The sequence below is a fragment of the Ranitomeya variabilis genome, chromosome 4 (assembly GCF_051348905.1).
Source record: "Ranitomeya variabilis isolate aRanVar5 chromosome 4, aRanVar5.hap1, whole genome shotgun sequence".
Lineage (NCBI taxonomy): Eukaryota > Metazoa > Chordata > Amphibia > Anura > Dendrobatidae > Ranitomeya > Ranitomeya variabilis.
Window position 1 is genome coordinate 723,462,073 of NC_135235.1, and position 25,649 is coordinate 723,487,721.

General features: G+C 45.9%; 2 protein-coding genes across 5 annotated transcripts in view; both read left to right on the forward strand.

Moving 5' to 3' along the window:
* The window catches only part of LOC143768242 (uncharacterized), a 688,323-nt gene that overhangs the window by 482,827 nt on the left and 179,847 nt on the right, over window positions 1–25,649 (forward strand). The gene's annotated exons all lie outside the window — the stretch shown is intronic.
* The window catches only part of LOC143766666 (uncharacterized), a 40,485-nt gene that overhangs the window by 2,148 nt on the left and 12,688 nt on the right, over window positions 1–25,649 (forward strand). For 2 of the 4 annotated variants that reach the window (XM_077254511.1, XM_077254512.1), the window contains exons 2-6: window positions 18,706–18,855; window positions 18,985–19,164; window positions 19,248–19,368; window positions 19,452–19,549; window positions 19,749–19,839. In XM_077254511.1, the coding sequence (XP_077110626.1) occupies window positions 18,706–18,855; window positions 18,985–19,164; window positions 19,248–19,368; window positions 19,452–19,549; window positions 19,749–19,839 (640 nt within the window). Of the gene's footprint in view, window positions 1–18,673; window positions 18,856–18,984; window positions 19,165–19,247; window positions 19,369–19,451; window positions 19,550–19,748; window positions 19,840–25,649 lie in introns of those variants that run through there. The other 2 variants (XM_077254513.1, XM_077254514.1) reach the window with 1 other exon arrangement.

Genomic DNA, 25,649 nt, shown 5'->3' on the forward strand with positions numbered 1-25,649 from the left:
GCCGAGCTGGCGTTTTTAATGATACCATTTCGGTGCAGATACGTTCTTTTGATCGCCCGTTATTGCATTTTAATGCAATGTCCCGGCGACCAAAAAAACGTAATTCTGGCGTTTCAAATTTTTTTCTCGCTACACTGTTTAGCGATCAGGTTAATACTTTTTTTTATTGATAGATCGGGCGATTCTGAACCCAGCGATACCAAATATGTGTAGATTTGATTTTTTTTATTGATTTATTTTGAATGGGGCGAAAGGGGGGTGATTTTAAACTTTTATATATTTTTTATTTTTTTCACATTTTGTTTTTTACTTTTTTTTTTTTTACTTTTGCCATGCTTCAATAGCCTCCATAGGAGGCTAGAAGCTGGCACAACTTGATCACCTCTGCTACATAGCAGCGATCTTATGTTCGCTGCTATGTAGCAGAAAATCAGGTGTGCTACCGTGCATCAGTAACCATAGAGGTCTCAAGGACCTCTATAGTTACAATGGAGAAGCATCGCCGACCTCCGATCATGTGACGGGGGTCAGCGATGCCCTCATTTCCGGCCGCCCGGCCGGAAGCGGTAGTTAAATGCCGCTGTCTGCGTTTGACAGCGGCATTTAACTAGTTAATAGGCGCGGGCAGATCGCAATTCTGCCCGCGCCTATTGCGGGCACATGTCAGCTGTTCAAAACAACTGACATGTCCCGGCTTTGATGTGGGCTCACCGCCGGAGCCCGCATCAAAGCGGGGCTTCTGACTTCGGACGGGATAGTACGTCCGAGGTCAGAAAGGGGTTAAATTTTATAATCTCCCGAGTCTGCCTGTACAGCTCCCCTATACACGGAATGATACTCTATACACAGTACAAAGCCCCCTCACTATATATATACTGACCCATTAGTATTCACCAAACTGTTTGATAGCTCCAACACTAATCTCCATACTGTATGATGCCTTGATAAAGCTCCAGTGTGGCTGCCTCAGAGTATATTTTACAGGATCAATACTCTATTTAGGGACTTAATTTGGAAGGGTGGATGGACATGCATCAAATTGGAACATCTGCAAAGGGCGAAGGATGAGGGTGGTCTGGTGGTCCCTAATCCATGGATCTACTATATAGCATCCCAGTGCCAACATATGGTGGGTTGGGGAGAACCACAACAAAGCTCTTCAACGGGGATAATCATTGAACATGCGCTGGGGAAGGGCCCATTATTAGCCAGTCTCGAAGCCGGTAGATTCAGAATTAACCCCCCAAAATTCCCAACAATAGCTATGCTGGGGAAAGTCTGGCACAAAATTAAGCAATGGAGGGGAGTAACGGAATTTACGAAATATACACCAATTTGGCTTGATCCTAGATTGGCAGAGCTTATGAGATTGCAGGGGTTCGGTCAGTGGAGGCGCATTGGCATTTGGTTCGGATGTTATTAAAACATTTGAAATACTTAGGACTGAGCTTCCTTTAACCCAGAAGTCATTCTTTCAGTACCTGCAGTTGAGACACGCCCTAAACTGTCAAAATGAGGTGTCGCGCGTGAATCTGCAGTCAGATAGCTTGTTGAATCTTATTGGGCCTCGGAGGAGTATGAGGGGGTTCATTACCTTGATGTACAGGGGCCTGATGGATACCTTTTTATTGAAGCATCCATTAAGGATAAAGGAAAAATGGGTGGCGGACATGGGCCCCTTTTCAGAGTCCAAGTGGGAGTTCATACTTCAATGCATCCCCAGGGCTTCCCTGAGTGAGGTTAAGAGGGTGTCGCAGCTATACCTGGTGTTAGGGTGTACAGGACCCCGGCGTGGATGATGAAGGCAGGCCTGAGAGGTGACTCAAAATGCCCAAGGTGCGGCGAGGAAGGTGCTGATTTGATACATATGATGTGGTCGTGTGCTCGCCTCCAACCTTTTTGGGTGAAGGTGCTTAATTTGATACAGGAGGTGACAGAAGTAAATGTGGTGCATATCCCGCTGGCTTGCCTTCTGGCTTGTGTGGATGATATTGCTACGGATGAATGTGGAAGGTTGATTATTGCGAGATTGTTGTATGCTGCGAGGAAGCTTATTGCGATGCATTGGTTGGATGAAAAAAGGAATTTATCAACAAATAAATTGTATTGTCCTTATGGAATGGAATATATACAATTCAGAGTTCAGAATACAAAATTTGAAAATGTGTGGGGCGGATGGATGGATTATCCATATAGCAAAAACTCGGCACTCAACTATGGATTATCCAGGCGTGGCATCTGCTGAGTTATTGCAGAGTAGAATGGGTGTCGTTAAGTTGCTTCTGGGGGGACTTCTACATGTACAGATGTGCTTTTGTAAAGCTTGGTATCATCTTTCAAGAGGTGATGTCATATGGTTTTATTGGATAACGGGCAAGGGATTGGGGGGAGGGGAGGGGGGGTTGGTAAGGGTGTTGTTTCGTAAAATGAAAATGTATTAATAGATCTTGTATTCGTTGTACTTGTCTGGAAATTGTATCAGACTGTGTTACTGGAGTGTCATATGCTTTAATAAAAACTATGTGATTTAAAAAAGATAGCCTTGATAAAGAATAATGCACCAGACAATCCTCAATATAGTGTAATGCACTCTCCATAGACAGACTCTATACCATAATGCAGCCCCTAATCTAATGCAATTCCCATAGGCAGACTCTATAGTATAATTCAGCCCCCCATAGGCAGACTCTGTAGCATAATGCAGCTGCTAATATAATGCAGCCCCCATAGGCTGACTCTATAGCATAATGCAGCCCCCATAGGCAGCCTCTATAGTATAATGCAGCCCTTAAAGACCAGTTTTGGCCTATATATGTTACGACCATCACTTTTCAGGGCTGATATACAGCATTCTTCTGCTCCTGCCATCTACCAACATCCCTAAATCTGACATTTCTCTTTCCGTGGGTGGCACCATAATAACACTCCGGCAGCAGATGCGCTGTCTGGGTGTTATGTTTGACTCCGATCTCTCCTTCACCTCCCACATACTATCTCTTGCCCGCTATTGCCACTTACACCTAAAGAAAATCTCTAGAATCCGCCCTTTTCTCACCATGGAAACAACAAAAATCCTCACTGTCACCCTTATGCACTCCTGCCTGGACTACTGCAATGCTCTATTAATTCGCCTCCCCCTCACTTGATTTTGCCCTCTCCAGTCTATCCTTAATGAAGCAGCCAGGGTTGTCCATCTAGCTAATCGTTATTCAGACGTGTCCCCTCTTCGACAGTCGTTACACTGGCTGCACATTCATTATAGAATCCAATTCAAAGTACTTGTTATTATACCGCTGCTGCCGCCTCCTTGCCTCTGCTTCTCGTGCGCGCGCAGGTTCAGTGCTGCGCGTGTGCACTTCTGATCTTCTGTCGGCGCTCCTCTTCATCTCCTCTATGGTCCTGGAGGACTAGTATAGGAAGTCGGTCCTCCTTATTGTCCTCTCTGTGGTTCTGGAGGTCTGTTACCCGAAAGTGCTACCCTGCCTTTAGGTATTTAAACTGCTTCCTGCCGTCCCTCTGTGCCTGGTTATCATTTGTTCCTTCGGGTGTTCCTGGCCGCTCTTAGTCTCTGTGAAGTTCGTTTTCCCTCTGACTTTGGGTTTATCCTGTCTTTCTTGTATCCTGCTAGTCTCTGCGTTCCCTCAGTTCCTCCGCCATTCCCTGCACTGCTGCAGTTTACCCACCAGTCCTGTGTCTCTGCAGTACTCACCTATCCTGTGGTCCTACTATCACCACCTCTTCTTGGTCTTCTCCCTTCTTGGTCCTCCAGCTTCCGTGGCGATAGTCCCTCACGGGCCTGCCCCTAACTCTCCCTGTATAGGGGGCGGTCTATCTGGTCAGCTCGTCCGTGAGGGGTTCGTTGTCGCGGTCTAGAGGGTCCACTTTCTGTTTTCCCTCTTTGAATCATCACACTCACAATAGGACTGCACTCGGATGACATCTGAGTGCAGCCTGATTCTTACAGCATAACACTTGTTTTTACCCACAAAGCTCTCCATAGTGCGGCACCCCCTTACATCTCCTCCCTCATTTCTGTCTATCGGTCTAACCGACCACTGCGCTCTGCAAACGACTTTCTACTAACCTCTGCACTAATCCGTACCTCCCACTAATGACTCCAAGACTTCTCCCGCGCTGCGCCAATCCTCTGGAATGCTCTACCCCAAGATATTAGGACCATCCACAATTTGCATAGTTTTAGGCGCTCCCTCAAAACACATTTGTTCAGAGCGGCCTATCATGTTCCTTAATCAGTCATTTTATGTTTGTGTGTGTGTGTAGCCCATTCACTACTTCCATCTATCCCCCACCCCCTTGAAGATGGCTGGACCGTCATTGTAAATACATCATTGTAAATAAGCTCCTGTACTTTGTATCTCCCTCACCTCATTGTAGATTGTAAGCTCTCACGAGCAGGATCGTCTTATTTTGCTTTAATTATTGTATTGTTAACATTGTTACTTATGACTGTTGTGTTTGAAACTGATAAACTATAAAGCGCTGTGGAATATGTTGGTGCTATATAAAGATTATTATTATTCTACTAGATTGTGGCCCGATTCTAATGCATCGGGTATTCTAGAATATGCATGTCCCCGTAGTATATGGACAATGATGATTCCAGAATTCGCGGCAGACTGTGCCCGTCGCTGATTGGTCGAGGCAACCTTTATGACATCATCGTCGCCATGGCAACCATTATGACATCTACGTCGATACTGTGCCCGTCGCTGATTGGTCGAGGCCTGGCGGCCTCGACCAATCAGAGACGTGGGATTTCCAGGACAGACAGACAGACAGACAGACAGACGGAAAAACCCTTAGACAATTATATATATACTAGACTGTTGCCCGATTCTAACGCATCGGGTATTCTAGAATATGCATGTCCCCGTAGTATATGGACAATGATGATTCCAGAATTCGCGGCAGACTGTGCCCGTCGCTGATTGGTCGAGGCAACCTTTATGACATCATCGTCGCCATGGCAACCATTATGACATCTACGTCGATACTGTGCCCGTCGCTGATTGGTCGAGGCCTGGCGGCCTCGACCAATCAGAGACTTGGGATTTCCATTGTGACATCATCGTCGCCATGCTGTGCCCGTCGCTGATTGGTCGAGGCCTGGCGGCCTCGACCAATCAGAGACGCGGGATTTCCAGGACAGACAGACAGACAGAAAGACAGACAGACAGACAGACAGACAGACAGACAGACAGACAGACAGACAGACAGACAGACGGAAAAACCCTTAGACAATTATATATATAGATAGATAATGCTGTATATCTTCCCCCAACCCGACCTGTAAGAGAAGAAAAATGCCTTTTATTATACTCACCAGCGGGGTGGTCCGGTCCAAGGGGTGTCGCAGGCTTTGGTCCTGCACCTCCCATCTTCTTGAGATGCCGCCCTCCCGCTTGCTTCGTGTGACTGATACCTCTCTGCGTCATCCACACAGACTCCTTGGCACTTTGCACCTGCGCAGGTATGCTTATCTGCCCTGTTGAGGGAAGAACAAAGTACTGCAGTGCCCAGGTGTTGGGAAAGGTCAAAGAGCCCCAGCCCCATAAAAAAATAAATCCAATACTCACCTTTCTTAATGGTTCCACCGCTGCTCTGAGTGCCCGCACATTTCTAGACAGCGGGTGCCTGGTAATGACGTTATCACGACCCCCTGTCGGTGTCGGTGATGGGGATGATGGGAGAGGGAGGGTAACGCTCCTTTTCTCATCAATGCGGTCAGCATCTAGCCGATACAGTTGAACTTGTGATGACGGGCGGGGGGACCACTGCTTGAATCGGGCCTTCCCCCATCTGCTCAAGAGCCCCATAGCGGCCGGGCGGCAGAACTGGGAGATCGATTCTCCCTGCACTGCCATAGAATGTAACTGTACGGGCGCACTGTGCATGCAGTAGCTTAGCTGCGGGTGGGCCCCCTCAGAGCATGGGGCTACCGCCCCCTCTGCAGATGTGCTGCGGACAGAATGCGGCTTAGCTGGTTAGACAACTGCAGGATGAGAAGACAGAAGCCTGTCAGGACTCTGAACATTTTTTACCTTTTGTGCATTACTGCCCTTTTCCAACATGGCGTCTTTGGTCTCATGTGCACTTGTCTTCCTGCTATAAAACTCCACCCCAGCCTTCAGTCTGTGCTAGATTATTCTGCTTTGCATCCAGCTCCTGATTACTCCCTGGCCTTGCACCTGCACCTGCTCCTGTGAACCTGTGTTGGAGATCCTGCCACTCTGCTCTGGGTTCCTGCTGCATACACCAGTGTTCAGTAATCCTCCTTCATCTGCTGCTGGTGTTACTTCCATCTGCATTTGCTGGACAGGTAAGCTGTTTCTGCTCTGAAAAGCCTGAGACTATTAACCAGGCCTCCCTGGTTGAGCTAAGATATGATTTGAACTGCCTAATAGCATATCTATCTGTGTCTGGACTAAGTCAAGGATCTATTCGTGTCAAGTTTCCTCAAGAATAACTGTGCTTCATAGACTTTCTGTTTGTTTGCATCTACCTCTGAAGTTTCCTATTGACTGCTAAGCTGCGTTTATTATTTGCACAAAGTGTTATGGACTTGAGTTTCTCTCTGCACCTGCTTGAATCACCGCGTGATAATATAAATTTTACCACTTATAAAACTGTGTCCTGTTGTCTTGTTCCACGCAAAGAGTCTCCTGAATTATCCCCTATAATTATTACAGGATAATCTAGCCATAAAAAAAAAGGAGCCTGCTGGAACAATGACTGCAGAGAGCAGATTAGAGCAGGTGTTTTCCATAATTAGATCACTGCAGAAAGATGTGGAAGGTCTGCAAAAGAAGTTTGGAAGCTTTGAACACAATCAATAAGTGTTTGGACAAACTTTGCAGGACTTAAGCAATCGCATGGCAGCCCAGGAAAACAAACTTGCTGGCATAGAGTCCCAGTATGGACGGGCTTTTCAGGACATAAGCACGCAAATAGCTGCACAAGTGACTTTACCCTCTGGGCAACCGCCACCAGCTAGCCCACCTAAGTTGCCCCCATTCAGATTTAATGGTGATCGCTACAAATTTCATGGCTTTGTGAATCAATGTATGCTATATTTTGATGTCCGATGATTGAGTCTCGTGACCCATGGTTAAATGACTTGGATGATTTCTTGGCCGCTATGGCATTAATGTTTGATGACCCTAATCGCCATGCAACCGCCGAATCTGCTTTGTTGTCTTTACGCCAGGCTAAACGTTCTGTTATTGAGTATGCCACTGAATTCAGGAGATTAGCGGTAGATACCAATTGGGACAGTTATGCACAATTGCCTATTTTTAAGAGGGGTCTGTCTAGTATTATAAAAGATGAACTAGCTCGCTCGGAGTCACCACAAGAACTAGAGACATTTATACAGCATTGTGTGCGCATAGACATTCGCCTTACTGAGCGTAGGCAGGAGAAATTTGCTGCATATAACCGTATTTCTAACTTTTCCCTTCCTTCCAAAGAGCCTGCAGGTAAAACATCTCGGGAAGTGGAGGAGGTGCCCATGCAAATTGATTCTGTTCAGAGACGCGAGATCAATGAGCGCCGGGAGCATCGCCTTCGTGAAAGTCTATGTTTCTACTGCGGTCAGTCTGACCACTTCTTGATCAATTGTCCTAAGTGTCCTAGACGGCCTAACAAGGTGCTAGCAGCAATAGGGGAGTATGACAACTGTGATGATGAATCTGACATCTCTGAATGTAGCCTGCCTTTAAACGCTGTATTCCATTCACTTTCTATGACTTCACCCCCCAAGGAGCTGAAGGAAAAGAACTCTCACTGTTCTCTCCCTATTAAGATCCTGTGTTCAGGAAAGTGGATTTCCAGTTCAGCTGTGATTGACTCTGGTGCAGGTGGCAATTTCATGGATATCGCATTTGCCAAGGAACATGGTATTAAAATTCAGCAAAGAGCCTCTCCAATTACCATGGAAACAGTGGATGGGTCACCTTTAATCTCTGGGCCTGTGGATCAGGAGACCGTACCCCTTGAAATTTTGTTGAAGCCTAATCATCAGGAGCAACTTTCTTTCTTGCTAATTTCTTCTCCTCATTTTCCTGTGATTTTAGGCATTCCTTGGTTGCGTTCTCAGAACCCAATTATCAACTGGGAGACAAAGGAGATTATCTTTCCAACAAGGAGGCACTCAGCATTAACAGAAGCTGTCCTTGAGTCCACGCCTACGGAACCACATGTACAGGTATCTTCTTTACCTCCAGCATATAAAGAGTTCTCTGACCTTTGTGACAAGAAGAATGCAGATCAACTTCCTCCACATAGGCATTATGACTGTTCCATTGAGTTGCTTCCTGGGGCAGATATTCCTTTTGGTCACGTATACCCTTTGGCGGCACCTGAGCTTCAAGCCTTAAAGGAGTATATTGATGAAAATCTGGCCAAAGGCTTCATACGTCCTTCTTCCTCACCAGCAGGGGTACCCATTTTCCCTTCCCCCATGACGGCACACCTGAGAGAGGGGATCCGCCCAGTCAGGACAGGAAACCCTACTGAAAATAAAAGGGCGGTACCTCTCCCTCGCTTCAGTTGGGTTTCCTGTCCTGACAGGGACCCTTGTACTGAACACGGCGGTTCAACTTACCCAGGTCCCGTCCCGGCGTGGAAGAACAGGCAGCGCCTGTGCGTCGGAGGTTCGGGTCCTGGAGGCGCCGTCCGCAGGTCCCCCCGGGTCACTGCGTCCGTGCGGGCGTTGCGCAGCATGGTTGGAGGACCGGGTTCCTTCCATGGCTGCCACGCCGCCCTCCCCTCTCTGCCGGCGTCCAGGCGCGGCGGCCGCTTCCGGGTCGCTCTTCTGACGTCACACGCCAGGCACGCTGGGAATGGGCGTGCCCGTGTGGCGTCGGAGGCAGGCGCCGGATCCAAGATGGCGGCGCCCATGAAGAAAACGCCGGCCGGTGAATGAAGACTCCGGCGGCATGGCAGAGAGGGGGAGAGGCCATTACTGGGCACCGGAGAGGCGGGGAGTGCAGTGGTCCCCCCATAAAAGGGTGGTAGACCACAGAAGACGCGCTCATGTCCAAAAACTTCACCATGGAAGTAGGACAACAAGAGCAGCTGCAGCAGCCGCTTTCACAACAGCAACAGCAGCAGGAGCTCTCACCAGATGCCTTGCCGAGCCACCAGCATACCAGGAGCAGCCGCTCAAGTGGTAGAAACAGTGGTCGTTCCGTCCGGCAAGATTCGTCGGCGTCCAGGAGGGACGCTTCACGTGCATCTGTCCAGCCTCCAAAATCGGTACCCTTGATTGTCGGCGGTGGTGAGTGATCTACGTGAATGTATCCCTTATGGTAACAGGGTCCATTTTTCTGTTTTGATCACTAGGGGTCCAGGAAAGCTACCGGTAAAACAAAGAACCGAGAGTGTGCCCTTTGTAAAAACCCGCTTGCAGTGCAGTATCAGAAGGATCTCTGTGCTGACTGCATTAATAAGACTATTCAAGAAGAAACCCCTAATTTCGCCACTAGCCTTAAAGCCATAATACAGGCTGAAATTAAAGACTCCTTGAAATTGGCCCTTAGCGAGCCAAGAGGGAGAAGCCGTAAGGCATCTACAGAGTCGGATACCTCTCAGAGACAGGGGAGTCATAAAACATCCCGATCTCCCTCTACTTCTCCAGCCTCGGTCCACTCTTCAGATTCCTCCTCGGACAGTGATTCAGGGGGTCGTCCATGCTTTCCCACTGAGGACGTGGACAAATTAGTCAAAGCAGTTAGGTCTGCAATGGGCCTTAAAGAAGAGAAGACACCTAGGTCACTAGAGGATGTCATGTTTGGTGGCTTAGAAGAGAGGAGGAAACGCACGTTTCCAGTTAATGCAAAAATAAAAGCATTAATCGAGAAAGAGTGGAAAAGACCTGAAAAAATGGGTTCTTTGCCCTCTTCATCCAAAAGGAGATATCCCTTTGAGAATAAAGACTCTGAACCCTGGGAAAAGATCCCAAAAATTGACGGAGCGGTAGCCAAATGCTTAAAAAAATCATCCCTCCCATTAGAAGACTCGGGTGTTCTTAAAGACCCGCTTGACAAAAAAGCAGATGGGTTTCTCAGACATATCTGGGAAGCCTCAGCGGGGGGCCTGAAGCCAGCAATCGCTGGAACATGTACGGCCCGCGCTCTGATGGTCTGGCTACAGCAGATAGAGGATCAGCTAAGGGACAAGGTACCCAGAACCGACATCCTTGCCAATATATCCTTAGTGCAAGGAGCAGCAGCCTTTTTAGCAGACTCTTCTGCAGATTCCGCAAGACTAACGGCCAGAGCAGCGAGCTTGTCTAATGCGGCAAGAAGAGCCCTCTGGCTCAAAGGTTGTCCGGGGGATTTACCATCTAAACACAAGCTGTGCTCCATCCCATGTGATGGTCAACTTCTCTTTGGGAAGAAGCTTGAAGAAATCCTGGAACATGCAGGAGATAAAAAGAAAGGCTTTCCCAATATCCCTAAAGAGTCCAAAAAACCCTTTTTTCGGAGGAGAAGATTTAATAGAGGTCGCCCCCCAGGGGAGAGGAAAAACTGGGACTTTAGGGATAAAAGAGGCTCAGGCTATATGTTTAAAGGGCCCTCTACTTCAGCCAAAAAATCCCCCCAATGACATTACGCCAGAAGTGGGAGGAAGACTCTCCCTCTTCTTTCCGGCCTGGGTAAACATCTCCCCCAGTACCTGGGTCATAAATATCATCAGAGACGGCCTCAAAATAAAATTCACCTGTCCACCCAGACGAAACTTTATCATAACTCCCCGAAGAAAGTCTCTGCAGGAACAATCTGCCCTAGAAACCGAAGTCTTGGGACTCATCCAAAAAAGGGTTCTTCAGGAGGTTCCTGCTCGGGAGGAGAGAGAGGGATTTTACTCCCCCCTCTTCTTGATCCAAAAACCGGATGGTTCTTGGAGAACTATTATAAATTTGAGAAAACTCAACCAATCCATAGAGAACTACTCTTTCAAGATGGAGTCTATAAATACGACCATAAAACTCCTTTTCCAACACTGCTTCATGGCAGTAATCGACTTGAAAGACGCGTATTATCATATACCAATACATCCGGAATATCAGAAATATTTGAGAGTAGCTCTCTATGTCCAGAACCAGATAAAACATTATCAATACACAGCCCTTCCGTTCGGTCTGTCTACAGCTCCCAGGGTTTTCACCAAGGTGATGGTGGAGGTTATGTCATACCTCCGGTCCCGGGATGTAGTCATTGTCCCATATCTGGACGATTTCCTGGTAATAGGAAGATCAGAGTCCCACTGCACTCATCAAGTATCAGTGGTAACATCAACTCTAAGGGAGCTGGGTTGGATAATAAATATCCCCAAGTCCAGACTGCTGCCAGTAAAATTACAATCTTTCCTGGGGTTAATACTGGACTCCGAACGTCAGCTCTGCCTTCTTCCAGAAAACAAGGTAGACAAAATAATAAATCTGACCAGTACAGCAATACGCCAGCCGACAATGACTCTGAGAAAGGCAATGTCCCTTCTAGGCTCGTTAACATCGTGTATTCCGGCAGTAGAATGGGCACAATTCCACCTAAGACAACTACAGTGGGAAGTTCTCTCAGCTCAAAGACTACTAAAAGGGCATTTAGAAGGAAATCTATGTCTCTCCCTGGGCGTAAGGGATTCCCTAGTTTGGTGGACTGTGAGAAACCACCTGACAATGGGGGTCCGGTGGCAAAATCCGGTCATAGACATTATCACGACCGACGCAAGTGGTACAGGTTGGGGGGCTCACCTGAGGTCTCACTCTGTACAAGGGACCTGGTCCATACGAGAAAAGAACTATGGATCAAACGAAAAAGAGCTGTGGGCAGTGGAGAAATCCCTAAGACATTTTCTTCCTTTACTCCGGGGTCGCCATACTCGAATCCTGACGGATAATCGAGCAGTGGTGGCGTATGTCAATCATCAGGGGGGAACGAGGTCCAAAGGCCTCATGCAGGCATCAAACATACTCTTTCAACTAGCAGAACAACACCTGTCATCTCTGTCGGCATTGCACATCAAAGGCACAGAAAACACTCAAGCGGACTTCCTGAGTCGCAGAGGCTTAAAGCAGGGGGAATGGTCATTAAACCCCCAGATATTTCAACAAATAGTCCAAGCCTGGGGCACACCAGAGATAGACTTGTTCGCCAACTCCCACAACAGAAAAGTCAGGAGGTTCTGCTCCTTGAATCCGAGAGAACATCCCTTCGCAGTAGATGCCCTACTGATACCTTGGAAGTTTTCTCTGGCCTACGCATTCCCCCCGATAGTGATGATTCCAGCTGTGATCCGGAAGATCAGAGAGGATCAGGCGAATATCATCTTCATAGCTCCTTTTTGGCCAAGGAGACCTTGGTTCTCCCTTCTAAGGCAGATGTCGGTAACAGACCCATGGATCCTGCCAGAGGTTCCGGACCTGCTAACCCAGGGCCCAGTGACCCACTCTCAGGTGAAGGGCTTCCATCTCGCAGCCTGGAATTTGAGAGGGCGTTACTAAGTCGCCAAGGATTCTCTCCAGGGTTAATCTCCACCCTGTTGAAAAGCAGAAAACCCATAACCTCCAGGATCTATGGTAGGACATGGAAAAAATTCCTCGACTTCCTGGGTGAACCATTGGGGGAGGTGGCTCCTATAGGTCCTATCTTAGAGTTTCTGCAAGCAGGGTTACATCTTGGGTTGGCAACCAGCACCCTTAAAGTTCAGGTTTCTGCCCTGGGGGCCCTATATAATTGTAATCTTGCCTCAAATAGATGGGTCTCACGATTCATAAAATCTTGCAGTAGATCTCGGCCGGTCATTATCCCAAAAATCCCTCCTTGGGATCTAAATTTGGTCTTAGAAGCCCTGACTAAACAGCCCTTTGAGCCTTTGCAGGAGTTATCACCTAAGTTACTTACCCTTAAAACAGTTTTACTAGTAGCCTTAACATCGGCACGTAGGGTAAGTGATTTACAGGCCCTGTCAATATGCCCTCCTTATACTCAGGTTTTTGATGACAGAATTGTTCTAAGACCAGACCCGGCTTATCTCCCCAAGGTGGTTCAAAAGTTCCATAGAAGTCAAGAGATTACTTTACCATCATTCTGTAGTAATCCTAAAAATCCAGGGGAACAAAAGTTCCACATGTTAGATGTGAGAAGATCTATGTTACATTACATGTCTATGACTAGTCAGTGGAGGAAAGACCAAACCCTATTCGTAGCCTTTCAGGGTAGCAAAAGAGGGTGCGGGGTAGCTAAAAGTACTATTGCTAGATGGATCAGGGAGGCCATTAGTTTATCCTACTCTGCAAGTGGCACTCCGGTTCCTGACGGCATCAAGGCTCACTCCACCAGAGCTGTGGCTACCTCCTGGGCAGAGAAAGCTGAGGTATCAATTGACCAAATTTGCAAGGCCGCTACCTGGTCCTCACCCTCAACTTTTTTCAAACACTACCGGCTAGACCTTTCCTCCTCTGCTGACCTAACCTTTGGTAGAAGGGTGCTCCAAGCGGTGGTCCCTCCCTAAAGGTTTCATTCTACAAAATTCTCTCAGGTGTGCCGTCATGGGGGAAGGGAAAACACCAAGGTTACTTACGGGTAGCCGGTTTTTCCGGAGCCCATGACGGCACCCGTATATTCCCCCCCTTTTATCACCCTTCGGTGTGCACTATTGTTTTGGGTGTGTTTAGTTAATATAATGTGGTGATGGATTTGCCATGTGTACTAACCAGGGGGGCCTCTCATGCTCTGAAAACCAACTGAAGCGAGGGAGAGGTACCGCCCTTTTATTTTCAGTAGGGTTTCCTGTCCTGACTGGGCGGATCCCCTCTCTCAGGTGTGCCGTCATGGGCTCCGGAAAAACCGGCTACCCGTAAGTAACCTTGGTGTTTTTTTTGTAAAGAAGGATGGGACCCTGAGACCCTGTGTTGACTATCGGGAACTCAATAAGGTAACCGTACGAAACCGTTACCCTTTGCCTCTGATTCCCGAATTACTGGAAAGAGTCCGCCATGCTAAGGTGTTCTCTAAGCTGGATCTTCGTGAGGCTTATAATTTGGTGCGTATTCGTCCAGGGGATGAGTGGAAGACAGCATTCAGATGCCGGTATGGACACTTTGAATCTCTTGTGATGTCCTTCAGGCTTTGTAACGCCCCTGCAGCATTTCAACACCTTGTTAATGACATCTTCAGAGATTTGTTGGACCAGTTTGTGGTGATCTGTTTGGACGATATACTAATCTTTTCTGACTCTCTACAGGAACATGAAGAACATGTCAAAACTGTTTTAAGATGTCTGAAAGAGAACCAACTGTATATCAAGCCAGAGAAATGCGAGTTCCATCGTTCTGAGATACAGTTCTTGGGTTATATCATCTCTCCCCAGGGGCTGAACATGGAATCTGGTAAGATTCAGGCTATCCTTGACTGGCCGGCACCCAAGAACGTTAAGGAGGTCCAACGTTTTATTGGTTTTGCAAATTTCTACAGACGCTTCATTCGAAATTTTTCTGATATTGTCCGTCCCATTACTTCCTTGACAAAGAAAGAAAAGCCCTTTAAGTGGGCATCACAGGCTCAAGAAGCTTTTGATTGGCTGAAGATCTGATTCACATCAGCACCGCTGTTGATACACCCAGATCTAACACATCCTTTCATTGTGGAGGTGGACGCTTCTGATAATGTTTTGGGGGCTATTCTCTCCCAAAGAACTGGAGAGAAGGGTCTGCTACATCCTTGTGCTTTCTTTTCCCGTAGACTAACCTCAGCAGAGAAGAATTACGACGTGGGAGACAAGGAATTGCTGGCTATTATTGCAGCTTTCAAAGAATGGAGGCATCATCTGCAAGGAGCTGCACAACAGATCATAGTGCTAACTGACCATCGCAATCTAGAGTTCCTTAGATCCGCTAGATGTCTTTCTCCTCGTCAGGCTTGTTGGAACTTATTCTTAAATCAATTTAACTTTGTTATCTCGTACCGTCCAGGTTCTCGTAATAGGAAGGCTGATGCTTTATCCCAAATCCATGCTGCGGATTCCGTACCTGGAGCCCCGTCCAAGACCATTCAATCTGATGCCAATTTCATCGGAGTTATCCACGATCAGGACTTGTGGAAGGAGTACAGGGAGGCCTATGAAGGTGATGTATTTCTGCCCAACCCACCTGTGGATATTAATCTTGTCTTTAAGGGTGGCATGTGGTTCAGAGATCGACGTATCTACGTCCCGGAGGTCGTCCGTCTGCAGATCCTCAAGTTGGTACATGACTCCAAGTTGGCTGGTCACAGGGGGGTACAGAAGACACGAGTTCCTGAGCCGATTCTTCTGGTGGCCCACTTGCCTGAAGGATACCAAGGACTATGTTCTCTCTTGCGAGGTATGTGCCCGTTACAAGACTCCTCATGTGGCACCTACGGGTCTTCTACAACCATTACCTGTTCCATCCCGCCCTTGGGGGTCTGTATCAATGGACTTTATTGTGGAGCTGCCTACATCTGGGGGCATGAATACAATCATGGTGGTAGTTGATCGCCTGATTAAAGCTGCTCATTTTGTTCCGTGCACCGGCCTCCCCTCTGCTAAAGATACAGTGAACTTGGTTATACAGAATGTCTTTCGGTTGCATGGGGTGCCGGATGAGATCATCTCCGACCGTGGAGTGCAGTTCACTTCAAGATTCTGGAAGGGGTTTTGCTCTGCACTCAATATTAATGTCTGTCTCTCTTCTGCTTACCATCCCCAGACAAATGGTCAGACTGAGCTTACCAACCAGACGCTGGAACAATATCTAAGATGCTATGTCAGCCATCTCCAGGATGATTGGTTGGAGTTGTTGCCGTTAGCCGAATTTTCATATAATAATTCTCAGAGCGCCTCCACTAAATTTACACCTTTCTTTGCCAATCTGGGTTATCATCCATGTATTTTACCTAGGTCTCCAATTAATTCTCCGGTTCCAGCAGTGGAGGAAAGGCTGACTGCGATGAGACAAAATCTGGAGGTTCTGAAGGAATCCCTGACCACGGCTCAGGAACGTTATAAGAGATCGGCTGATAGATTCCATAAACCTGCACCCATGTTCAAGGTAGGAGATTCCGTGTGGTTAGCAACTAAGAATCTGAAGTTAAATGTTCCTTCACAAAAACTTGGACAGAAATTCATTGGCCCTTTCAAGATCAACGGTATTGTGAGCTCTGTGGCCTGCCGGCTGAAGCTACCTAGGACAATGAAGGTACACCCAGTTTTTCATGTATCTTTACTAAAGCCTGTATCTCCTAATACCTTCCAGGGACGTGTTGTGCCACCTCCGCAGCCTGTGGTGATTGATGGGCAAAAACAATTCGTGGTGGAGGAAATTATTGATTCCAGGATTCGCAGGAATCGGCTCCAATACCTGATAAGATGGCAGGGATATCCCCCTGAGGAAGACTCTTGGAAACCTGTGGAAAACATCAATGCCCAACAGAAGATTTATCATTTTCATCATAGATTCCCTGAGAAACCAGGTCCAGGATCATCCTGAGGCCGCTTCTAAGGAGGGAGTAATGTCAGGACTCTGAACATTTTTTACCTTTTGTGCATTACTGCCCTTTTCCAACATGGCGTCCTTGGTCTCATATGCACTTGTCTTCCTGCTATAAAACTCCACCCCAGCCTTCAGTCTGTGCTAGATTATTCTGCTTTGCATCCAGCTCCTGATTACTCCCTGGCCTTGCACCTGCACCTGCTCCTGTGAACCTGTGTTGGAGATCCTGCCACTCTGCTCTGGGTTCCTGCTGCATACACCAGTGTTCAGTAATCCTCCTTCATCTGCTGCTGGTGTTACTTCCATCTGCATTTGCTGGACATGTAAGCTGTTTCTGCTCTGAAAAGCCTGAGACTATTAACCAGGCCTCCCTGGTTGACCTAAGATATGATTTGAACTGCCTAATAGCATATCTATCTGTGTCTGGACTAAGTCAAGGATCTATTCGTGTCAAGTTTCCTCACGAATAACTGTGCTTCATATACTTTCTGTTTGTTTGCATCTACCTCTGAAGTTTCCTATTGACTGCTAAGCTGCGTTTATTATTTGCACAGTGTTATGGACTTGAGTTTCTCTCTGCACCTGCTTGAATCACCACGTGATAATATAAACTTTACCACTTATAAAACTGTGTCCTGTTGTCTTGTTCCATGCAAAGAGTCTCCTGAATTATCCCCTATAATTATTACAAAGCCCAGAGAAGTTCCCACACAATGCAATGATTTATCTCCTAGTTCCAGCACAATAATGTAGATAATAGTGATGAATGAGCCGCTCTCCACTACTCGATCAGGCATCGGGAGCTTGGACAGGCTTGTTACTGGAGTGAGTATCGCAGGTGATGGAGCACCATGCTCCAGTTCCCAGCCAATAAACATGCAAGGATTGCCCACTAGTGATGAGCGAATATACTCGTTACTCGAGATTTCTCGAGCATGCTCGGGGGTCCGCCGAGTATTTTGTTAGTGCTTGGAGTTTTCATTTTTCTTGCCACAGCTGAATGATTTACATTTACATAGACCAGTGGAACATGGACCAGTAGAAGCGCAAATTAAGTCCGAAACGTTTATTGTCCATCATGTCTATTTTTGGAAATCACTGCACTTGCCGCCATGCCACTCACTGTTGTATTTTTTGTCATTGTCCTGAAATGAAAATGAAAAAGGACTGAAGTATCTTCTAAAATGGGTGAGTGCTGATTTTCTTAATTCCGTTGTCTTGATTATAAATAGTCTCACGTCTATGCACCACCCTGAAGATTTAATATAGGAGAGTTTGTAACATTGGTTCAAGGTGTCCATATACTGGGTAAAAAAAATTCTATTTGGTGCCTCAACACTTCACTATAATTATTTTTGGAATATTTTCACACCTTTTTTTGGTGTTTTTCATGTAATATATGGAAGCCTACATGGAGACATTGGCATCACATAACTTCTGTATTGATGTTCTTACAAAAATGCTTTTATAAAAGCCTTAAACGTCTGTGTGTGGATCAGATATGAGATCTAACGTGATAGAAGATTCCAGTGCGGGGAAGACGGGAAACCTCCATATAGACGGCCGGTGGGGATGGAGTCAGTGACCGACTCTGGCCAAATATGTTTCTAGAGCCGTAGTAGAAGATGGAGATGTCGTCCTCACCATGAAGTCGTTATTTCTCATGTCGCATGTAATGAATATCTCCTGCAGTATTGCTAATGCCAATTCCAGTGTCGGGAAATGAGACGAGAATTAGCGCTATGGAAAATGAGTCTATGAGAAACGTATTCAGCTGCCGACTCCGAGGAAGAAACTGCTTGTTGTCTGTGGCCTAAATATATAGGTTTTATTAGTAGATGTGAGGGAAAAAACTGAATGTTGTAAACAAATAAAAATACCATTGGTGCTTGGGTCCTTGCCAGTTTCTGTATTTTCTCGTCAGTCCTAACGAACTTGTAATTCCTACAGCCAATCAGATGCCGAAGCAGTGAGAACATAGCCAGTAATTGGGAGCATGGAGGAGATGTCTTAGCCAGCAATTCAACTTATGTTCCAGTCCATAAAAGACTAGAGAATACAATATCTACACGTTCTATCTCCTGATTTGTTTCCCTTGTTATTTCCAGTAATTTTATTATTACACAGGATTTTATGATGTTACATCGGCTCATATTCTTCTCATTCAGGTCTCTACAATATCGGATCCTCTTAGTGGACATTTTCTGTATAAGAGAATTTTCCTGATTTACCCATTAAGGATGGATATGGACAGAGACAAGATGGCGGAGAGGATATTACACCTCACCCTAGAGATCCTCTTCCGGCTTACTGGAGAGGTGAGAGATTCTGATGACGTCACATTACATCATTCTTATCTATGGGAATAACAGATGGACAGAACTGGAGAGGTGAGGACTCTGGAAAGGTCTGTATTGAAATTTATTAATGTGTTTCTCCATAACCAGGATTACACAGTAGTGAAGAAGACCTCTAGTGAGCGCTGTCAGGAACCTGTGTCTGAGGGATGGAGAGGACCCCTGAGCCCAAACACGGGGCCTCCACCTCACCCCCTGATACATGATGACACCAATGACCAGAAGATTCTAGAACTCGTCTACAAGATGATTGCGCTGCTGACCGGAGAGGTGACCCTGCTGGGAATGCTGGGACATTATACAGTAACGCTATGAAGGGATCGGGGGGATGACGGTATCATTGTCTGTGTCAGGTTTCTATAAGATGTCAGGATGTCGCCATCTATTTCTCCATGGAGGAGTGGGAGTATTTAGGACACAAAGATCTGTACAAGAACATCATGATGGAGGTTCCTCAGTCCTTCACATCATCAGGTAATAGACAGGACTAAATACACACGGCCTATAATTATTTGTATGTAAAGAATGAATTCAGTCCCTGTATGTGTTTCCTCCAGATCTATCCAGTAAGAGGACAACACCAGAGAGATGTCCCCGTCCTCTTCTTTCACAGGACTGTAAACAAGAAGATCCCAATGTTGCTCAGGATCATCAGGTAGATGGAGAGAAGGTGTCGTGAGATATCTCCTATGATGTGTAGATGGCTGTTAAGTGTCTTGTGCTCGGTCTTGTTTTATCCACCAGTATTATATGTTTTATACTTGTGTAATGAGAACGGTGGAGATGGCAGGATTAGAGCTGGTCACAGATGTGACTTCTCCATCTGTCTGTGACTTTTACAATATTTCTTTCAGAGTGAAGATCTGACCCAAGTTAATATTACAGAGACAAATGTGAGGGGTGATGAGCGGTGTAAAGAGGAGATTCCTACATATGACTACCCAGGTGAGTAGTGACCACTAAATGCAGAGAAGTCACAAAGCAGCCACAGCCGGAGACTGAGAAGAATCTATCGGTGGTGTAGTCCAACGTATCACAATCGTGTGATCACCATTTTGCCTCTAGACCACAACATTCTCCTTCACCCAAAACTGCACAAATTACTTTGGGCATTGAAAGCCCTTTTCTAGAGGGCTTACAACCTGGAAGATCCACCTACCCTTTGGGATTAGGAGACGCTGACATTACCTGCCCAGATCTGTAAACTACAAAGCCAAATAACTGCATACGTAGAATGTGCTGACAAGTAAAAAAAATCACTTTATATTATGATGGGTCTGTAAGAGAAAGCGGAGGGTAATGATGCTGTTGGCTTCCTAGAACCCTGATATCTTATTGGATGAATCTCCCTTCTCTCCCTTCTGTGCTGCTGAATGTGCTCATATGGTCCCTACAAGACCAGGTCCAGTATTTCTAACAAGCTTCACTTTTATGATTGACAATATTAAATGTGCAGTGAGGCCAAGTGTGAATTTCTATATAATAACAGCAGAGTTTCTCTTTAGTCTGACTTTTCATTTCTTTTTAACACTAACTTCAAACAGAATCACGATAAAATACATAAAAACCATTACTCCTGTGCCATGATATACCTTTAAGCTCTGCAATATACAGGTGCATCTTGCAAAATTAGAATATTATCAAAAAGTTAACTTATTTCAGTTCTTCAGTACAAAAAGTGAAGCTCATATATACAGTCATTACAGAGTGATCTATTTTAAGTGTTTATTTTTGTTAATATTGAAGATTATGGCTTACAGCCAATGAAAACCCAAAAGTCATTATCAGCAAATTAGAATACTTTATAACACCTGCTTCAAAAAATGATTTTAAAATCCAAAATATTGGCCTACTGAAATGTATGATCAGTAAATTCACTCAATACTTGGTCGGGGCTCCTTTTGAATCAGTTACTGCATCAATGCGGCGTGGCATGGAGGTGATCAGTCTGTGGCTCCCGAAACCATCATTGATTGTGGATACTTCACATAGACCTTGGAAATCAAGGTCCCAGAGTCTGGAGGAAGAGTGGAGAGGCCCCAATCCAAGCTGCTTGAGTTCTATTGTGACGTTTCCGCAATCAGTGATGGTTTGGGGAGCCATGTCATCTGCTGGTGTAGGTCCACTGTGTTTTATCAAGACCAAAGTCAGCGCAGCCGTCTACCAGGAAATTTTGGAGCACTTCATGCTTCCCTCTGCTGACAAGCTTTTTGGAGATGGAAATTTAATTCTCCAGCAGGACTTGGCACCTGTCCACACTGCCAAAAGTACCAATACCTGGTTTACAAACAACAGTATCACTGTGCTTGATTGGCCAGCAAACTCGCCCTGACCTTAACCCTATAGAGAATCTAAGGGATATTGTCTAGAGGAAGATGAGACACCAGACCCAACAATGCAGATGAGCTGAAGGCTGCTATCAAAAGCAATCTGGGCTTCCATAACATCCCAGCAGTGCCAGAGGCTGATCGCCTCCATGCCAAGCTGCATTGATTAAGTAATTGATGCAAAAGGAGCCTCGACCAGGTATTATTATTATTATTATTATTTATTGTTATTGTTATAGCGCCATTTATTCCATGGCGCTTTACATGTGAGGAGGGGTTAAAAACAAGTACAATAATGTTAAACAATACAGGTCACGACTGGTACAGGAGGAGAGAGGACCCTGCCCGCGAAGGCTCACAATCTACAAGGGATGGGTGAGAATACAGTAGGTGAGGGTAGAGCTGGTCATGCAGCGGTTTGGTTGATCGGTGGTTACTGCAGGTTGTAGGCTTGTCGGAAGAGGTATTGAGTGCATTCACTGAACATACATTTCAGTAGGCCAACATTTCGGATTTTAAAATCATTTTATGAAGCTGGTGCTATAAAGTATTCTAATTTACTGAGATAATGAGTTTTGGGGTTTTATTGGCTGTAAGCCATAATCATCAACATTAGCAGAAATAAACACTTGAAATAGATCACTCTTTGTGTGATGTCTCTATATAATATGAGTTTCACTTTTTGCATTGAAAAACTGAAATAAATTAACTTTTTGATGATATTCTAATTTTGTGAGATGCACATGTACATTGAATCACGCCTGCAGGAGATGTGCTGGCATGACTTGAGCCCTGGTATCATGGATTCACTCCACGTCCTAAATTACATAATGTTTTCAATCCTAAGAAATTCAGATTACTGCACAGTCTCTCCTAAAATGGGGGCACTAATACTTTCTTTTCTCTTCTGGTCAGGACTCACAGTAGCTCTAATGTTCCACCATAAATGAGTGTTAGTTTAGTGTATGAGCTCTCCCCTCAAACATATGATGTTGTTGTTAGAGATGCAACATAGAATAAAAAATATTTTTTTTTTACTTATGTGAGTCTACAACTCCCTGGTATCTTTAAAAAAGGGTCTCGATTTCTTCTGCCAAATGCCCGAGATCTAAATTTAAGACACCTCAGTTCTGCCCTATTATAAAAAGTTATCTTTAAATGTCCAATATTTCCTCTTGAAAATCCTCTGACAGAAAATATTGGCCCTTGCAATAGTTTAGATTACCAAGAGCCACCGAGCCCCATACTCTAATTACCCCAGAGAGGTTTTACCACTAGTTACTTATTTTTTATTGAAGAAGACTGTTGAGTTTGATTATTTCAGTAGATCTTTTGTTGTCTATACTCAGATTTTGACTACAGAAGTGAGTGTCCAAAATACTCTGAATTAACAACTTCCTGCAGCCAGTGTTGCGTTCCTAATCAGGGCCCATTTTTCATATCTGACTTGTGTCACTTTATGGGGTAATAACTTTGGAATTCTTCACAATGGATAATAGGAAACAAGTGGACCTTACAAATTATTTTCAAAATTCTCTTGAATCTTCTGGTTCCCATGTCTTCTCCACTACCAGCGCTGCCTGCTGAATGATTAAGGCGGTCCTGGTGACAGAAGCAGATGTTGCAGGAGCAGATACCAGAGGAGATGGGACACACTATGTGCAGAAGGCCTAATGTGACAAACGTGCAGAAAACTCGAGCAGTAGATATTCTCATAAAGTGACACTATTTTGGATATTATAACCCCGAATGAATTAATCTTTAGAAGTAGGGAATATTTTGACTCCACAGCCACTTTCTGGATATTAGCATGCAGTGGATGTTGGAGAGTGAAAATTGCACTTTTTTTTATTTTATTACCCGACACATAGTACCCAGATTGTGCTCCAGGAGATGCGCATGTAGCGCCCCCACTGCCGCAGGGCCGAGGGGTACCCGGTACCGGGCCTCTGAGTCTCTGCTCCGGGGTTGTCATGGTGGCTAGGCCCGGTCCGTGACCCTGCCGAGGGGCGCACAGTGAAATAGATATAACGGATGCTGGTGATGAGGCTGTGGTGGTGCAGTGCAGTAAATAACGAGGACACCAGGTTGCAGTCTCTTTACCTCTTTACTGAAGGTCTCTGGGTCCTCAGTCCAGAATACGGTTCACCAGGCTGCGCAAGTCCGGCCGGTCCAATGGCACCTCCAGAGTTCTCCTCACAGGTGGAAATCGGTGCCTTCCTTCTAGCGCTATGTGTTGTGGTCCTTCCCTGCTGTGCTTACGGAAAGTCCCCACAACTGTTGTGTCTGTTTCTTAAGTTCCCTCACAACTCAATTAGATGATGTTCTGCTAATCCTCCGTCCCTCCCTGGTGTTCTGGTTGGGACGGCACCCGTTTGACGGGTAGGCTCGGAGCTCTTCCGGGACCCTAGAGTCGCCCCTCTCCACAAGTTGCCCCCCAAGACTGCATAGGTGATTTAAGTTAGACAGCCCGCCTTAGACTGACTGTCCTGCCGCTGTTTGGAGTATTGCTTGAAGCTGAATGTTATGATACTCCCTCGGCGTTCCGGCCACCGGTAGTGCGCCTCAGTAGGATGTTGCCTCGGTCTTACAGCACGACCCCTACTGGTATTTCTCCTTTTGCGTGATCTCGTTTCTCACTCAGCACAATCTATCTCTCTTCTAGTCCTTCCTTGGGCACCGCCGCTATACTGTGCAGGCACGGCCCCGTTACGTTCGTTCAAGTTGCCAAACCTCTGTCAGGATCCCACCCCTGACATAGACCCTACTGTATCTTCCCCCACAACACCCTCTGCCACAAGGTGTTGCCTGGTTCCAACCCAGTCAGCTTTTCTGATCTAACTTCCTGCCTGACCCCCAGTTTATCCACTATGGTGGGGAGTGGCCTAGTGAATAGAACCCTTAGCTCCCCCCGGAGGCCCGGCTGTGAAATGTATTGGTGTCTGTGATACCTGATCAGATGAACTCCTTCAGTGCCATCAGACGCACCATAGCTCCCCTTAGTGGCGGAGCCACAGTACTGCAACGACCAGGACTCTGGGGCGCTGCACTCCCCCCTGGTTAAACACAGTACTCCGGGACTGGGAAGAAAACAACAATACAGGTTAGCAAAAAGACATACAGTTTTGTTGAGTGTAATAACAATAAGCATATTTAAACAGGCTTCCCTTTACGGGAGGTAAGGACACTTGAGCGTTACAAACGTGGTTAAATATCATAGCAACATGCTACAAATAACTTTTCTTACCCAACCGGGTATTCTACTAAGTGCAAAATTGTTGAACAATAATTTAACATTGCCTTTAAGGACATACACTCTAAATCCACTAAAGACCTTCCTATAATCACATTATAAGGTAATTTAACTTTTTCATTCTCCTTCTTTAAATCTGCAGGACCGCCTGTCCTAACGGCACCAGACCTACTGCCTCTCCTTTCTATGCAGGACCGCCCCGTTCAGCCCGAGCCTACTGCCTTTTCCACTACTATACACAGTATAGAGCATAACATTACTTTCAGTTTAAGAGCACTGAGCCATCTCTACATGACTCCTATGAGGACTCAGGGTTTACCTTCTATCCTCATTATCTATCATTTTCTTTATATAACATTAAACCTTCTCATTATCTTTCTCACTAACATGCATGCTGGACACCACGTCTACCCCTACGGGCCCACTGCATCCTTCTTCTCGCTTTCACTTTCTTTCAGGGAACATCATCAGCATTTCTTTACAATTAACTAGTTGGATACATATAACTTTCTCATATAAACATCATCATCACTTTCTTTCATCAAACATTATTGCTATCTCTTAGCCTTTAAAGCAATATCATCCTTTAAGTGCAACAAATGTACATCCCCTTTAAGAGGGGACCAAGTCTCTATGAGGTAGCATATCTTCTCAAGCTACCAGTCCGTACTCAGCAAAAGGTTCCAGTGTGGTATCTTCACAAAGAGTCCTTTTTGAAGTAAAACCAGTAAGAAGCCCCTTTAAGAAGGTGCAAACTATTTACAAGCAGTTTGTATCATGCACTGTTCATGATTCAGCAGTTCTTTTCAACAATGAGGAAACAGGAAACAAGAGCAAAAGCAGAGGAAGGGATCCCGGGTAAACAAAGGGATCCCTTTAAGAGTTAACCCTAGTCGGGTTTAAAGCAGAAAAAAGCAGGGAAACAAACAGTTAACTATGTACAGTTTCAGGTTTCCGAGGTTTAGTGGGACGGCTTCCAGGGCTGCACCTGGCACTTAACCCTTCTTGGCCTGGGAAAAGTGAGGTCCAGGGTTACACCCAGTGCTGGACAAACGCCGTTAATCCGTCTTGCATGTACTGTTAAATCGTGCGCATCGATGGAGATCTGCGCAGCTTGAGTATGGACATTTGCTGCAGCAGAGGTAGCGGCTGCTGCAAGATCAGTCACTGGAACG